Below are 18,235 nucleotides of genomic sequence, written 5' to 3'. Positions count from 1 at the left end.
GGTTCCTAAATCCCTTTCAAAAATTTTTTCTAACGTTAGTACTGGGCAGAACAGTGTGATGCGATGCACATTGAGCACTGGGGCACTCACTRGTACACAGAAAAGAAAAGGTAATTAAAATTTTGATTGGAAGGAAAAACATGGATAATTAGCATCACCCTGGATTTACCACCGTAAAAGAGCTCCCCTGCAACACAGTACGCTGCGAAGGGTAACTTCACAGACTTCAGCTGAACTACCTGTGATCAACCCACTGTAATTGAGAGAATTCCAGGTGTCTTGTGGATAGCAAAGTTAAAACATGTTTAGAATGCACTTGGAGTGTAACATTCAAAGTTTAGGTCTGAGAGATGACAAGAAAGAGCTCCATTTGTTTTTCAAACAATATTCCTGAGACACAAATCTTACATCAAAATGAAGCTATTCAATAGTGTGTCTTTGAGTTCAGAGTAGAGAGGATTCAACCATCTCCCAGAGAACAGYGTTTAAAATCCCCTACTGCCAGTCATTTTGCCTTGGTGCAGGAACATGCCCGTCCTTGCTACATCAGGATACAGTCCAGCTGGTTGTCTCCCCAGTCCTTTTTTTTCCCTCTTCGCTCCACGACTAGGGCCCAAGTCCTCAGTAGTTTAGTGTTACCACCCCAAGATATTTATGTAAGTGCAAGTGAAGGATGGGGGAGAGGGATATTCTTGCAGATGAGAGTATAAGGTTTAACTCAAAAAACATTTTGACTGCTTCAGTGTTTCTGCTGTCCCCACGTTACCCCCATTCCCTCTCCCTTCTTCTTGATYTATTACCTGACAAAACCTCTGATTTTCACCCCTCATACAGGGGCTCTCCTCAGGTCAGAGGATCTCAACATTGAGATAATAGGAGCACTGGACACTGTGGTTCTTGCCTTTGCCTTTACCCCACAGTGAAGAATCACATCCCTCTCTCCTTACTGCTTTCTATCACTCTAGGACTTGTCCTGACCCACTAGCTACTGCTTGCAGCTGTAGACCACCTCTTCCTGCATGCACTGTTGGCATTCAACGTAACAACACCACTGCACCTGACAGTGGCAAGAAAAGGTAACTAGCCGGCTCTGGGTGTTATAACCTCGTCCACAACACATGCTGTCACAGTTGCCCTCCCGAGAGCATGTCCTCCCAGCAGTTCCCAGGGAGTATTTGCTGGGCCGACAGAAACTGGGGGAGTCTTCCACATACACCAGGTCAGTGGAACGGGGTGAAGCAGGATGCTTGGGGGAATGGCTGTGTCTGTGGGGGCCAGCCAGCTCCGAGTGTCCCACTGCATCATTGCTGGTGCTGAAGACCTTGACAGCATCATCGTAGCGCAGCTTCAGCAGTCGTCCAATCTCGTGAAATGGCGAAAGCTGTTTCCARCACGTCCTGACAGCACATGAGCCGGAGACACCATGACATTTGCACGTAGTTTTGAGACCATTCTTTACAGCCTAATGAGGAAAAGAAGTGGTAACGATTATCTGCCAGGACTGTGAGATAGTTCTGGGTACAGCTAACAGCTCAGATTCCAGGCAGCCCAGAATTACTTCAGTTTTGTTGACATTATTCCTATTTTTTCTGTGCAAAACTAAAAAACACACATGAGCAGCTACAGAGTTAACTGGAGAGCTAAAGACCAAAAAGCTCAAACATAGACAAATGGCTGAACAATGAGGCCAGCCAAATTCTTACTAAGCACATATTTGGAACATCAAGAATAGTTAACCATGAAATCACGCATCTTCAGCATGCTGCTTTCCCTTTTTTGATGTCTTCAAATCAAGACAGTGCTTTAATCACAAGAAATTAGGTTCAATAAATGGAAAAACTGATGTCAGTCGTCCATAACATATAGGCCAAATTGCTTGATTGCTTGACCAAGTTTGTGACATGACTAGTACCAAAGAACACAACAAGTCACCACAGACCCAGAAGTGAAGTCAAGTGTCAGCCCTCAATCTGTTTCACAGTTTGAACCAGCTTTGAAGCTCTAGCTGTACTCAAAACTCCCTGTGGCTATGGCATAACCCATGGAGTATTTTAGCCAGAGAGTTTGCAGCTGTTATTGCGCTTCACATTGTTGTCACTCAGCCTGTGACAACTGCAGAGGATCTAGACTGTTATTCTTCCACTCCAAACATGCAAATCCTCACACTAGAATTCAGGAGACTTTCCAGGGAGCTCTYGGTACCATAAGGCCCAGAATACACAGGTAAACAGGTCAGGACAGTGAATAACCCAGATAACCCTCTCACGGACAGCCTAAGCYGAGGATGGGTTGGGAAACTTGCATTGAGCCTTAATTTCTTTTGGGGCATGCTGCTGTGGGTCCTCACCTTGATGCCAACATTGGTGTTGTGGATGTCCACCTTGGCCCGCAGGTCTTTTCCAATCCTCTTCTGACCCAAGAATTTTTTCAGGAACTTGGTGCTGTATTTGAGGTTGTCTCCACAAACACCCCATTGCCAAGCCTTGCGGTTCTCCAGGTCTGGGGAGTCATCACAAGTGCAGCGCTCCATGCGCCCAGCACTGCATGCTCTGGCTAAGGAGTGGGTAAGAGCTGCAGAGGACACTGCATAGAGGAAAGCAGTTTCCTTAAAACCTACACAGGAGAAGTATTAGAAGAGGGTAAGAGCAGGAAAGGCAAAACATAGTTTTCATCTGCCTCACTAGCTCTCCTCACTCTAGCCATGAATTAAAATCAAGCATAATACTTAGAAACAAAAAGAGACAAAACCCTTCCATTACCTGTACACCATTCCTAGCAGTGAAACTGAAGTTCAGGTTTGAAGTAATTGTGTATTAACTCCCTAGTCTCACCTGGTGGCTGTGGCTGATTCAGTACTGAGACAGAAGACCACTCAGAAAGCAAGGGATGGGTGCCAAYAGTGAAATACTCCTGGGAAAACATCAAACTACACAAAATGACGGAGTCATGGTACTCCATTTGCCACCATCCTCACCACACAGCTGATATGTGCAGGTAAATGCAGTCACTGAAACTATGTTGTGGATTAAGATTTATTAGAGAATGAAAAAATACTAAATCCCCTGACCCCTTATCTCAAAACATTTTTAATTGAGACTGTGTCAACATAGTAGTATTTCCTATGGAAAGATCAAATGTACTTTGATTGAGAAAGGTTCCACGTTAAAGAACAGCCTGGGCAAGGAGAATAATTCTCTTTTATATCAGTGGACTTCACAGCTTCTCTCAAAAGTATGTACTCCCAGTGATTGTGCTGATGCTTTCTGAATCTGGTCTCCTTTTTAAAACAGGCTTCCCAGCTGGGCTATATTTGCCCTGATGTACATGACCATGACATGACCATGACATTTCAACCAGCACAGAAAGCACAGTGTCTGAAAAGAAATTCGGTTCGAAGACATGGGCTTAGATAGGAATGGACACATGATACTCCCAAATATGACTCCCATGAGCTCCACAGAAGTTCTAGAACAAGAACTGACACAAACTTGACCTAATCCAAATAATATTTTGTTTTTATGATTATGTTCCTCTCCAATATAATGCAGCAGAAGATCTTAATATTTCCTTCAGGGTTTACCTGCAGAAATCAAAACTCTTAATGGAAAACTGTGTGCGAAGACCACTATTTAGGAATTAGAGCAAGAAAGTGGAAGACAGGTGACTGTGATCAGAGTGCAGGACTTGATAAGACTGGCCCCCCAAAAAAAGACCAAAAAAATCTAGTTTATGAAAAACAGAGCACTTGTGCRTTTCCTGCCACACTGGAAGGAAACAGATCTGTTTCTCAAAACAATAAAAGAATGAGAGAACCTGATCTAGTCTTGCAGTTAGGCCTGCTTTGAGCAGATGTTGGAGGGGACCTCTGGACCATCCAGTTCAACCTCAAATCTTTCCATGACTCTAGTCCCTCAAAGAATTCCCATTCAGCTGTCTTACAAATCAGATGACAAAGTGCTGAGATCCTGGTGAGGTCACCATAAATCTGACCAGAGAGCAGGACAAAGAGCTCTTCAGATAATTATCAGTAAGAAGGAAAAAATGATTGATCACGACCCCACAATGGAGAGGCCACATGAGACTTATTCTTGAAGAATATCAAGATATTCTTCATATAAACTTCCCGGAATTCCTAAATTTTATACGAAAGAACTAGCAACAGTATGGACATAAATGAAAGAGCCAATAACAATGCAGAGGGAGTCAAGGAGTTCAGTCAAACTACCTGCTACTTCACTAGTCTTGTTGTTTTACTGTCAGGGCAAGTAACTTGCAASTAAGCACTCTGCTTGATGGTATTCTGTAACAAATCTCAGGGTACTGGAAGAGTATCACCTAAAGTTATGGAAAAGCTGTTACGGGACAGAGTCAGCACTGATTACTGATAGCAACGTGATGCTCACATATTTTCAAACACTGGCTTGTTTGAAAGCCCACAAGGGCTTACCCACAAGAAGTAGTTAACAAAGGGTAAGATAAATTTGAGATCCTATGTCTGATAAATCATTCTAGTAGCTAATCTCCAATTGCTTACCAGATTCCTAGTATCTTATCTGATGCATTGACACCAGAAGAGGAGAGAGTATTTTAAAAACACTCTCCCATACCATATAAAGCTAACAGTACCAGTCAGCTCCACATACCCTGCTAAATCTGACTTTGTGGAATACCACACTACTCCTGCTATTTCTACGCAGTGGTGGTTTGGTTTCTTCTGTGGTACTCCATGTCAGCCCTGGCCAGATTTCAGCCCTCTTGAAATCAGAGACCATTGCCTGTGGTCAGGCCATTGCAGACAGCAGTAACTGAAGATAACAAGCATACTTTCAAATCTGCCCCTTCTTCAGCCACTCCCACCTCCTTTAAAGGCAAAGGTTCAGTATCACCAGAATGCCAGATGTTTGTCTGAAAAGTCTAAAATGTTCCCCCTACTTTGTAATAAGGGTTTGATTCTTGGTTAATTGTTTAAATTACAAGTCACATGTGTAAAGAGAAAGCTGAGTGGCCCTTAAGCCCTTGCAGAGTAATAATGAACAATAGAGCATCTATTTAAGTTGTATTTTCAGTAGATCACAGCACAAATGAGTGAGATTCAGCTCCAACTAACATGTTCTCGAGAAGATCTGAATGGAGGTTTCTCCATGYGTGCAAGCATCTGCCCTCCCCCTATGTCAATGAAGCTCTTGTCACCATAGCCAGTGCAGCCTGGAGGGCAATTCCGATGTCCAGGCTTTCAGGGTCTGTCTTAGACCTGAATCACTCTCCTGAACCATTGACCAGGTTGCTAGCAAACACCATGAAATCTTAAACACTTAGCACATAGGGAAACATCTGAATATTGACATTTTTGCTGGGCATCTTGTTTTGTAAGTTTGATTGTAAACATCCAGTGCAAAGTTGAATTTCAAGATGCTGAAGCAAGCCAGCTCCTCCTGGTAGGACTCCTCCTCTGGAATTATTCCTGTAGCTCAGCAGCCTATAAATACAGAACGACGTTTTCTGTTATGGAAAGACACTGTTCTGTGGTGTGATGTGCTCTAGACCACAAAGAAAACTGTAATAGGAGGAGTTTAGCCATATGGCAATTCTGCCAAAGGAAAGATGGTCAAAGCCAAACAATTTTCAAGGTTATAATAAAGATAGTGGGAGCATTTCAGAACAAGAGGAAGAGCCTTCTCTCCACAAAAAAAAGTAGACTGGAAAGTTATAGAACTGTAGAAAGATGTAGGTTGGAAGGACTTCTGGAGGTCTCTAGTCCAACCTCCTGCTCAAAGCAAGGCTAACTCTAAAGCTAGATCAAGTTGTTCAGGGCTTGGTCCAACTGAGTTCTGAAAAACTCCAAAGATGGAGATTCCACAGCCTCTCTGAGCAACTGCTCCTGTGCTGTTCCATTCCCAGATTCCTCACAGAATCAATGAAACCACTACTTGAAGATCAAAGAATCTGACCAATGTGAAGCAAAGAAATTAAAGGAGGGAGGAAAGGACTAAGGAGTACTCATTTCTCAAGAAGGACTTTTCTCACTGGCTGGATCTGAGCTGTCTTTGCTATAGATATTTATTTTTCCCAAATCACCGTGTTGTTTGAGATGAAATATGGCTTACTCCAGCAGCAGCTGACTGCATTTACGCCACACTTCGAAAACCAGAGGAAGATCACAGCTTTATAAGCTTTATATGAAAAAGATATCAACTGTCACAATGCAATAAGATGGCTTGAAATGTCTTTCCAGAATCATTTTAAATCTGCTTTTAYGGATTTTTTTAAAGGAGAAGTGGAAAGGGAACGCAGAGAGATTTTGCATGGATCAGTGAAAAGTGATAACCACCATAAGTGGCTGTAATAGTCATGGAAAGATTGTAGGTTAAGCAAAAGGAGTTTCCCAGTTGTGTCCAGAGGAGTGTCAATGTAAAACAACAAATGGAGTAGACTGTGAAATTAAATCTGCCATTTCAAAAACCGGAAAGCCCTTGACATTTCTTTTGTTACTAAAATTATGTAAATACGCAAAATGAGAAGGTGACATCTGTAAAAGCAGGAAAAGCATCTGTGATCCCAGGCTAGCCACAGAAGTATTTTGGTTGTGACTACAAATTGAACGCGGCTTTTTATCAATTGCAAAAATGAAGCATCTTACTGGGACATGATCTTTTTTTCCCCTCTTACACTGATAAAACCATTAAAAGACTTTGTTGAAAGGTGTGCATTTTTCTCTACAATTCGTCTACAACCAYAGCAGTATCAAAGGGTTTAACCATTTCTGGAACTCTTCAGCACTATTTGGGTAGAACAATCCATTATCTCACTGACAATTTCCAAGGTAGCAACAAACCTATATCAGGAGTATGCAAGAAACAGATCAAAAGTGAAGCTCTTTGTGAAATAAATTAACGCATTTGCAAGTTAAAGAAAAATGAGAATTAATAATTGCTTCCAGCCAATTGTCCTCTCATACAGGAGATGCATGTAGCATACTTAGCTATATTAAATCATCATTTGATCTTGAAGATTGTGTAATAAAAGTTTTCAAACACTTTTCCTCATCTGCCAAAACAGGTTTTGAATTACAGGTGATATTTTATTTCATCAGTCTGGAGCCCATGGAAACGTTGAGGCATGCCACAATGAGATAATTAAATGTTTTCCTGCTATTTGAAGATGAGGATTACTCAATTGTCATTTTCAAGTTCTTTGAGGTTGGTTGATGAAGGTAGAGATGTCAGAAAGTCACTCAAAATGTTCACAAATAATTTCTTGCATAGTTTACTAGAAAATTCACGAAAGTCTTAAAATGATGCAATCTGACTTGTATATATAAGTATACGTATATATTTTTATATATAGATCTGATATATGGTGCTTTCTAAAATATTAATACAATTTTAGTTTAATAAAATTTGATACTTCCTAATTGAAATGTTAAAATGTTTCAATTCCAATGCTAAAAAATTAACATTTTAATTTCATCAAAGTTAATATTGGCTCATTCAACTTCTTTCTTTTAAAAGACATTAACTTTTTAGATAATTAAAAATTATTTCAAGACTGAAGTTCATTAAAGGGCTAGTCACTTGAATGAAGACAGGTTCAGCAGAGTATATGTGCCTGCTCTAGGAGCTTGTATCAAGAAACTAGTCTCAGGGTCTATCTTCATTCTATTTTTTTCAACTTCTTTTAATTTAAGGAATTTATTATTCTCCCAGCTAACTCAAATACAGAATTTGTATTCTTTATTGTGTTCTTGTAAAGCATTCTGTGAAACAGAAGACCAGGGACTACTTTGTCAACTACAACTGAACTTCTGTGAGAATTCCAAGTGTATGTGAAAGTCTTACGAGATGCTGTAAACAMGCACTGAAATGCCTTATAGCTGATAAACAGGTTTTTTAAACAGTAAATTAGGATTAAATCCCATGTTTGAGAACAACAGAGATTTACACCTGAAGATATCTAAAGGGCTGAAAAAAGTCTTTYCTTAAATTGTCCCTTGAAATAGGACACTAACCCTTACTTTCCACAGCATCATCCCTGAGTGCCAACCAAGAAAGATGGTCAGCTTAGGAAACTCTGGTCTCAGACAAAAATTCACAAGCCAATGGTGTGAACTCCTTCTCCTTTTCAATCAGTGACAAATCATACAGCAAAAATGAGGATAAGGCACTTCTTTTATATTCTGCAGTAAAAGCGCCCATATCACACTCCTATTCCCAGCTCCTATTCCTAGGAGATACAGGATCTCTACACTCACCAGTTATTGCCCCATGTCCTAGCTGCCTGAGAGACATCATATCCAGGAGCTCTAGCACCAAGTGAGGTTTGATACCACAAACAAAAGACTACCTTGTACCTCGCTTCAGCAGACTAGTCCGTCCTTCCAGGCTGCAGTTCCAGCGCTCGCTGTGAAACTGATACTGGCACTCCATGATGCCAAGCCGGATGGCATCCCGCAGGGTCTCTGCCAAGCCAGGCTCTCTCCGGCAAAGCCTCTTCTGCTTGCGGGACAGCTTCAGCAGGTCACACTGTTTCACATGAACTTTCCCTTGGGCTGAGTTTGCCGAGGAGCCCAGAGAAGGGAAGTGGGTCAGAGCTTCTTTCCCAGTCAAACTGAAAAAAAAAAACAGACAGCAAAGGGAAATAGTCAGGGAAAATGGCAGTCATGGAAGCAAAAAGAGAAAATCAGAGGGAAGGATAAAAGATAATCAGAACGCTGCTGGCTGGGGTACTTTATCAGCTCAGAAGACTAGTCAGTACAGCTTGATTAGATCTAGTATCTGATCTCCACCATAGAGAGTGAAACCAGTAGTGAGCTCACTCAACTGGGCTCAGCTCCATTTAACACCTCACAGCACTTCTGCATTCATTCTCACAGTAGCCTACAACTTCCACATGGGTGCACTCACACATCTGTAATGGCACACAACAAGTGGCCATGGGATTAACTAACACACGGAAGTCATCCAGAAACCTGTTAATGAACCAAGAAATCATCACGGAATGCAACAAATATTAAACTTTAGAAACTAAGTGGATAGGAAGAATCTCTTAATCCTATTGTTACTGCTGAACTAGGGGACAGAAAGATGAGATGTTCCAGTGAAAGCCATGTGTTAAACATGAGAGGGATATATAGGATCAATCTGTAAGCCATGTCTTCAAAAAGCATATAGCTGCTGCCACCCCACCACTGGTGTAACGAATCTCCACTAGCTTCCCTACCCAGCTGGGTCCTTGAACAAACCAAGTTAGGCACTAATACTTGTTAAACAATACACTAGGTTCGTAAGTTGATGCATAAACATATGTTACTGGAAACCAAAACAGAAATACCTGGGGTCAGGTTCAATCCAATAAATTAAGATTAATGCACTTGAGATGACTGAGTTTCARAGAGCAACTCAGACTGCATAGTCTAAAGCACTGTCTGACAGCAAACACTGCTCACACACAGCAGCAGCACCTGGCACACAAGGAACATGGCAGTCCTGAGCTGGAGGGACTGCAGTGAGGAAMACAAGATTGATCAAAGTGAGCAAGACTTGCACATGATGAACAAGCTTTGACAGGTTTGCCTAACCCACTGTGGTGCTTAAAAATCAACCTATTCTTCCATCAGAGTTAGATTTCCCTGGGTGCATAAGCACATCTGAAGCATGTTAAAGGTAAGACCAAGAAAAGTCAAATCCAGTGCCGGCTCAAGATGGACAGGRAAGGATTTAGATGTCAAGAAAAGTCTGATCTATTAGAGATGTTCAGACTCACTGCAGAGTCACTGGGAGAGTACAAGGTTTAGGAAGAGGTGTGCCACCATTACAGTAATTGGAGGAGACCATTTGCCCAGAAAGTAGGAGACCTAGGCTTTGCATAATAACTGCAATCCAGCAGTCACACATCCCAAGAAAGGTCACTCATCAACAAGTTAGATGATTATTTGCCATTTGTCATGTGTTATTGGTGTTCCCATGCAGCAAAGCTTCCCAAGTTCATGCGACAATGATAAAAAAAAAAAAAAAAAAAAAAAAGAGAGAGAGAACCTGCACTGGAAAGACAAATCCAGAGCTTCATGTAAGGACACTGAAATTGCTCACTACTGGAAAAACACATATGTGATCTTACCAGTCTCCTATAGATCAAGCTACTGATTGTCCACATACCAATAGACCATTCATGTCAAACATCGTAACCCTTGACAAATCCTTCTCAAAACAAAGAACTCCACTCCTGCCAAGTTTCCATCTTCATTTTAGTGCCCTCTGCTCCAGCTGGAGGCTGGACTCCTGGCCAGGCTGTCCAGGCATGACAGCATTCATGCCTTGTCAGATGTTTTTGAGACAGGAGGAGTAGCTTCTCTGCCTGTTTGGACTAGTCATCTCCTTCCTACAAAAGATGAAATCAGCTCAGAGCCCTTCTCTTTTCACAGTGGCTTCACAAGAAGCAGGAGATACACTGTAGAGGCATGGTGGATGTGGCAGCAAAGCCCATCCATAGCACTCTCTCAATTGCAAATGAAGTAGAAAGCAGCAGAATTAATTGCTCACTTTTTCTTCTTGTCATTGTAAATGCTGGTTCCATGGAGCAAGGAGAGTGGCCTAAAAACCATGAATCCCTTCTCGCAGGGAAGAGATATGGTTGACACTTCTTCAATATCTTGGTAAAGGGCAAAGTAAAATCTGTAGGATGGAAACTAAACCCAGAATATCAGACCTGAAACAGATACCATTTAATTGAGGGTTATTAAGCCCCCTTAAGTTTGTAAGGGGCTATAGTGAATTTTCTCATATGGCAATTTTAAAGCCAACTCTATGTTCTTATACAGCTCATTGGACATGATAGTCATATCAGAATGCTGACGCAAAAAGGAAAATATTGTAGTGTGTAACCTATTATTTAAAAGTGCATGAGTACAAAAGGTAGGAAATGGATCTTCAAATTTTTGTAAGAGATGTGAGGATCTACAGAGCATAGGGGAGAGCTGTATCAGGTGAGTTGGTGGAAACCCTAAGAATATAATAGAATTAGTGTACATAGGTTAAATACGAAATAGTGGAGAAGAGTCAACACAGCTTCTGTAGAGAGAAGTCATGCCTCATAAAGCTATTAGAGGTCTTTGAAAGAGTCATTGACTAAACGAGGATGATCCAGATGCTATAGTCTACTTGGACTTCCAGAGTTAATAGATTTCCAGATAGGTGGAACAGTTCCTGTAAGAAGAGCAACTGGATGGACTGAACATGCTTCATATTTTCCACCTGGAGAAAAAAAGGATACTAGGAGAAGAGAGGTTTGTAAAATCATGTCTGGCCTACAAGTGAGTAAGGAAAGACTATTACTGTCTCCTATATGCAAAAACTAGGAGGAATTCTGTGAAGTTATTAATCAGTAGATTAAAAATAAATGAAAGGAGGTACATAGTTTGCAGGTAAACTGCAGCCCTTCTTACTGCAGGACACTAGGGATGCTAAAAGTGTATATGTGTTCCTACAGAGTCATGGAAGAAAAATTTGTAAGGGACCATTAAACACAAAAATACTTTCTTTGACACAGGAAATCCTTGAGGTGCAGACTGTCAGAAGCTGGAGAATACTTTGAGAAAACAACACTATCTGCTAGTTCCCTTTGATACTTTTCCCTTCATGCTTRTTATTGTCCAATGTTGAAACCAAGCCATGAGGCTAAGAGAATCCTTGGTCTGACCCAGTACAGGTATTCTTCCAATCTCAGACAGGGATTATTTCAAAGATGTCCTATAACCTGCATTATAGGAGGCCAGAGAGATTTGGGARAAGGTGGTATTACTATTCTCCAGAACCTGAGGGACGCTAGATATTAATATCTGTGAAAAACCCGAGTAGGATAGTTACAGACACTATAAAAACATCCTTTGAAACTTTTAATTTCATTTTCAGAGCAATCTGAATAGTGCACAGCAAATACAGCCTGGGACCACACACAGAGCAAATAGACCAAGGATGTGAATTATACCAAGTATAATTTATCTTTTACATGACGCAAAGCAAAAGCCCTGTGGGAAAAAACGCTTTCTATAATTGGACCCAGCATTAGTTTAAATTCCTACAGAAGTAATGCAGCATCCTGCACAGATAAGCAAGGTTATTTCTTAACATTTCAGTTCATCATTTGTGAATTTCTGAAGTTGCAACAGTAGTATACTCTTAACTTTTTTTTTTTTCAATCACAGAAAGTAACTTGTCTGTCCTCCGAAAGTGGAGTATGGAAATAACCAAATGGAAATAATGCATTGAGTAGTAAACACAATGAGCAATAAATTGTTTAATCAAAGATATATGACAAAAGTTTTCTGGAGTATACCTTTCTCCAAAAGTCTTCCTTATGTGAACTAACACACTTGTTATATAAAACACRTGAATGTGAGCAAGAAAGAATAACAGTGCCATGCTTGGAGTTTCCTACAGACACTGGGCTTCACTACATAGGATTGGTGCACAGACACAACAYCCAAAACACAGAACTTTCATTTCAATTTAGAGAAGCAGACAGAGAAATTAAAGCAATTGCCAAAGRTCACACAGTTGACCACTGGCACAGCAGAATCCACTCTCAGAGTCCTAACAGGCATAGYGAAGTTTACTTGTGCAAATAGAAGGTTGCAGGCTCTGACCTTATTAAACATAACTGTATTTTATTAGGTAAAACAAATATAAAAACAGATTAACAGCATTCTTACAAAATTGAATATAAAATATGCAGATATTTGCAGCCAGGCAAACTGCACATCATTTTTAGATGATTAAGAGTTTATTATCTACAGATCATACAGTAAAAAAGGTAAAATCTTTGCATTAATGCACACCTGCTCACAATCTGGAAAARCAATAAGGATCTCAAACTTTTATTTCTACTTTTCTGCCTAAGCACTTTGCTAAATTCATCACTTTCCTTTAATCTCCTTCCAGCCACATTCCAGCTGCTTAAGAGATTTTTAATGAGAGCCTGTTCCTGTGCAATGCCCAATGTCCTCTGGATCTGAAAGGCCTTTAAAACGCTTAAAAATATGCTTTTTCTCCTTCTCCCAAGAAAGGAGACAAATCAAAGGGAGCCATAACAGCACTTCATATCTGATTTCACAGGCCTTTCATGTTCCACAGAAATATCCACACACCCCAGACTGTTGCGGCAAGCGTAGAGGAAAGGCCAGGAGGATACTCAACAATGACAGAAAAAATTAAAGCCACTAAGGTGAATGCAGGGTCCTCAGCTATCCTCTCTCCCTAGCAGCTCTATGGCAAACAGTTCTAATCCTTTCAGAAGCAACACTATTTAATCCTCAGTACTTGTCCATGAACAAATGGATAGCCAAGAGCAATGCTGTATCTGCTTGTACAAGTGGGCTGGTCTCCTGTGCTCTGTATCATCAGTTCTCTACAGAGAAGGTGGCAGAAATCAGCATCTTGGGATAAACTATTGCACTCAAAGGTTTTTTTATTTGTCTCCCTCAGAGTTTCATTTCAGATCTTCAGGTAGATGTTCATATAACTGCTGTTCTCCTAGCCTGTTGTCAAGCTTTTTGCTCCTCACAAAGAACAAGAGCTTGAATTAAAAACTAAAGTGAGATTTATACATTCACCTGAGGCTATGATTTGGAGTCCTTGGCATTGGGCATTTCTGCCCTTAACCTCTTTCTGTTGCCACAACTCTTTGGGAACAGTAATAGATGATGTGTCTAGATGTAGACTTGTTTTTATAAAAAAGAAACCTGAAACTCCATGGAGAAGAGCATATAAATATCTTACAGAGGAAGAGCTGATTGTTTTGGGAAGAGAGATATGTAGTCTGGTGTGGGAACTCCCCAGCTGTGGGAACTAGTTGGGAACTGCCGTGGTTAGTGTCTATTCACTACTTGAATTGGGTCACTCAACTGTACTGGGTGTTTTCTCCTTACTTGCCTTAGGCCCCCACAGTCTGGACATCCTTGGTTTAAATCTTTCCCCATCTAACTCCATCACATGAAATCATATCTATGTAGTTCTTGATTTCAGGGGCAGTGCAGTCCATGCTGCTGACAGTCWTACCCAAGCCAGCACTCAGGTCAGTCACTGCACTGATGATAGGATTTTCAGCCTAGCTTTGAACTGGCTGCATCCCTTGAAGTGTCCCCTAGAAGAAACACTCAACACAAACTGGTGAATTTTTAGAAGTTGTGACTAAAAAGAATCTGGGAACTAAAGATAATCAAAACGTATTTGTGAAAAGCCTTTGAATATTCATTGCATCAGGAGTCCCTCATCTTCTCCACTGTGCCAAACAGTGGAGTCCATCTCTTCAAGTACTAGTTGAAACTTTCCTTTCCCTGTCATTTCTGCTCTTTCTGCTAATATACTYGTTTTAATATTCCAGCATTTTGTCTGACTGACAATGCAAAAAAGATCCTATAACAAACAGTCCCAATATACTGTACTTTGAGGAACACTTAGGAACTCTGTAACTAATATGGACATTTAGTTTATCTGTCAGAGGTGCAGTTCAAAGCTAATGTTTTTCCAGGAGCATTCAGAGCTGGACAGTCCCTAGTAGATTTGGTACATTAGATTCAACAAAGAAACACTGCAATTATAGTTACCAAAGAAGAAGTAACTGTACTAGCTGGATAAAAGCTTATTTGAAATCTCTAGAAAGTTACTGAGGAGGTGAGGACAGGGTTTTTTGAAGGTACTTACATTTATATGTATATGTCATCTGACATGTTATTTTCTAAACTATGCCTGACACAAGCCAGCCCAAGCCTTAATAGATTTGCAAGTCACATGTTCCTGTCACTCTCTAAGGGGTCAACAAACACAAAGCAATCCAAGAGTCAAAATTTTCCTTCMTGTAAAGGAGCAACAGTTGTACCACTGACTTTGATGGCACATACAAAGCAATACCTACAGGGTACACACCTAGGATGCATTAAGAAGAGCTGTGAATCAAGGCAGGACATAATGTGAAATTCCAGGGATGCCTGGCACTTCCTGTACCTACCACAGGTATCTCAGGATGCTTCAAAAGAAATGCTGCAGCAGCTCCTGCTGCCCATAGAGCATAAGCCAAATGAGCCAATGAATGACACGTGCTACAGCCCACTCCTAGAGATCTCTCCAGCAGAAGGCATTAGTAAAGTTTATTACCTGTGCTTACTCAACAACAACCTGCCTGAAGTGAATCTCTTCTAAAAATCTGCTGTAGCTCTAGGGAGAGGGAAATTGTTGCCCTCTTAGATGTGAAGCGCTCTCTACTCTCCAACACCTCCTTAACCGTTTTTCACAAGCAATGGATTGCTGACAGCTTTAAGTGAGGTCTAGGGTGATGCCCATCCATTCCAGGAGTTGTACATCCAGAAAGAAAAAGAATGGATAAGAGGAGAAGGAGGAAACACCTTACAGGAGGCAACAGCATGGGGGAAGACTAGCCAAAGTGAGAACAAAACAAGCATGAAGGAAGTTCAGAGGTGCAAGTATGCAAGGGAGACAGACACTCATGGACTCCTGCATCTAATGAGTCTGGCAATTCCAAGATAACCTGAACAACAGCTGGACCACAGTTCAAGCAGAGCTTATTTTCTATTCATTATTTATGCATTATTTATTGCATTTAAAAGCAAGCTTTGATTTACTCCTTTCTGGGCGCAGCATTGGCAGTTCAAGCAGCTCAAGGTCAGCTCGAGTAGACCCAATGCACTGACCCAGTGCACTGGCAGCCAAACAAGCCAATATTGAAGGAACGTGGTCTTCTGAAATTTGCCCACAGCTGCCATTATTTCTCCATTGCAAGGCTATGTTCACCCCAGTAAGACTTCTGCTCTGTATAGTTATAGATGATCTTCATTCTTTCCCAGACTCTTCGGCCATTTTTGCTGGACCAGCCTGTACGCTTCTTGCCTTACCTTTTCCCACCAGAACCAAATGCAGGTAGCATGTTCTTCACCAGTGTCAGTCAGCAATATTTCACCTTTACCAAACCCACAATATACAGCCCAAAGAGCTCAGGTCCTGTCTCTAAGGATAGCCACACAAATGCCTCTTGTTCAGTTCTTAGGCTTTCATTTCTGTCTTGTATTCCTGCTTGTGACTTTTAAGTAATAGACGAAAGCAAAAAGGTGAGAACTCACAACATGCCTGTGTCAAAAACTCTCAAGAAAAAAAAGAAACACAAAAAAAGTGAAACCACAGCCACAAATTCTGAGATATACATCATCAAAAGACAGCTCACACATATTTCATATGACTAGAAAGCAGCTCATACCCAAAAGATCATTGTTACACAAAGAATAATCATTCAGGTTGCTTTAACAACTGAATCCAGCTTGAGCAATAGCCAGTAATTGCTTTGCATTAGTTATCTGAAAAGAAAGTACAGATAAATTCACTTCCACTTATTACAACTGTGTGTGTGCACATGTTCCCTATAACTGGAACCACACTCACTGCAGCCTAACTCCATAAAAAGAATATGCCTATACGCTTTACACATAGCCAGCAGCAAGAAAGGTAGAGTTTTCCCTGTCATCATGCACTTAGGTATGAGTTAGACAAAATAATATAATTAATAAACTTAAAATCCACCTGATCTAAGGAAACTTTTGAGCAAAAATGAAATAGCAAATACTGTCCTAGATAAGGATGCCAAGCCAGTAGACACTTGCAAGTAAATGTAGGAAGAAGTGACTTGCATGCAATGGGAAGATCAGCAGAGAGGGACCGAGATCCTTTGATGTTACACTCATACACAGCGGTGAGTTTGAATGTATTAATATTTGTGCATCTCCCAACACTCGCTATGGTATATGCACACAGCTCTGCTTACCATAAGAGTCCGAAAACCTGTGTGTGAAGCAGCTTACTCCAAAAACAAAACACTTCTTCAGGGGAAATTCTATGTGGACTCAACTTACTAAAAACTTTCTATTAAAAGCTCTTCTCCTTTAACCCAAGAAATATCAAAATACAAAGAAAGGAAGAGAGGTGAAAGTTGAAGCTCTGAGACTGACATGTGCCTAGTGACAATGGCACCCAGGTGATCCTGAGGAGCATCTTGCGCTGAAGCATCAGCCTTAATTCATTGAGCCCAGGCACGCGCCCACAGTATCTGCCAGCCCTGCGGAGCACCTTAGCTCCTGCATGTCATCCATACCCTGTCTGCTGAGCCTCGCTTCCCGTTGCCAGTCCTCTTCTCCCACCTTCTTCCCTGCAGGGAAGCAGTTTGGAGACAGATTTCAAAGCCAGAAATTGCCCTGGGCTAATTTCACCTCCTGAACAGAAACACAGTTCCAGGAATGAGGAAAGCCACTGCTTTTCTCCCCACTGCTCCACCCTAAAAGCAGCCTTCCACCTTGCTCTCCATCTCACTCTTGCTCTCTCAGACAGTCCCTCCAGCTCCTTCCCCTGGGTGTCTTATGTACACGGCGAGGGTGTCCTGGGAGCACCCAGCACCATCACCCCTCTCCAAACCTCCCAAAGAACTCTTTCCTCCCATCTCTCTCCCCAAAACGCCCCGCCGCGGGCCCCACCACTCCGGGTACCGGCGCGGGGACCAGGGTGCGCTGCAGGTGGGCGACCAGCCGGACTTGGGGACCTCCTGCCTTCGGGTGCCCCGAGCGCTCACGGACCGGACACCCTCGCGGAGCCTCCGCGCCTTCCCCCCAGCCCTCGGCGGCCCCCGCGCGGCGCGGAGGCGGCGCTAGGGGCGAGCCCCGCGGGCGGCGCTGACCCGAAGTAGGCGGCGGCGGGCGGCGGCAGCGGCGGCAGCAGCAGCAGCAGCGGCGGCAGCAGGCGGCAGAGGGCGGCGGTGGAGCGCATGGTGCCGGCGCGGCGCCGCTCCGCAGCTCGCTGCGCGGCCGCCCGGCGCCGCGGCTCTTTAAGCGGGAGGCGGGGCGGCCCCCTCCTCCCGTCCCGTCCCGTCCCGTCCCGTCCCGTCTCGTCCCGTCCCGCCGGGCACCGAGCCCGCCCGCGGAGCCCGGGGCTCCGAGGGGACCTGCCGACCCCCTGGCCGCCGCCCCACAGACTCTCTCCTCCCTCTTCCTCCCGGCCCCGGGACTGTGGGTTGTCCCCAGAGCTCCGGTAGCCCTCGGGGACGRGGTGCCTGGCAGAGCCTGGCCAGGTCCCTCCTTTCCTGCGAGCTGTCCAGCAGCGGTCTCCTTGCCTGGTACCTGCGGGAGGTGGGCAGGGGCTTGGCAGTCTCCACACCAAGCTCAAGGATGCTCGGCAGCATCCTGTGCAATAAT

The 18,235-nt window shown here is 42.7% G+C and overlaps 1 protein-coding gene across 1 annotated transcript; it reads right to left on the bottom strand.

Moving 5' to 3' along the window:
* Nucleotides 1-210: 210 nt before the first annotated feature.
* On the bottom strand, nucleotides 211-17,810 carry WNT9B (Wnt family member 9B). The gene is made up of 4 exons (XM_085316163.1): nucleotides 17,722-17,810; nucleotides 8,348-8,604; nucleotides 2,348-2,613; nucleotides 211-1,462 (listed from the first exon to the last, which is right to left on the bottom strand). Exons 1-4 carry the CDS (start codon nucleotides 17,808-17,810, stop codon nucleotides 986-988), a joined length of 1,089 nt encoding a protein of 362 aa, XP_085172289.1. The 3' UTR covers nucleotides 211-985.
* Nucleotides 17,811-18,235: the final 425 nt, after the last annotated feature.

The sequence above is a fragment of the Rhea americana genome, unplaced genomic scaffold (assembly GCF_003343005.1).
Source record: "Rhea americana isolate MKP2758 unplaced genomic scaffold, rheAme1 scaffold_453, whole genome shotgun sequence".
Lineage (NCBI taxonomy): Eukaryota > Metazoa > Chordata > Aves > Rheiformes > Rheidae > Rhea > Rhea americana.
The sequence above is the reverse complement of the archived record's forward strand: the minus strand, read 5'-3'. Positions and strand labels throughout refer to the sequence as shown.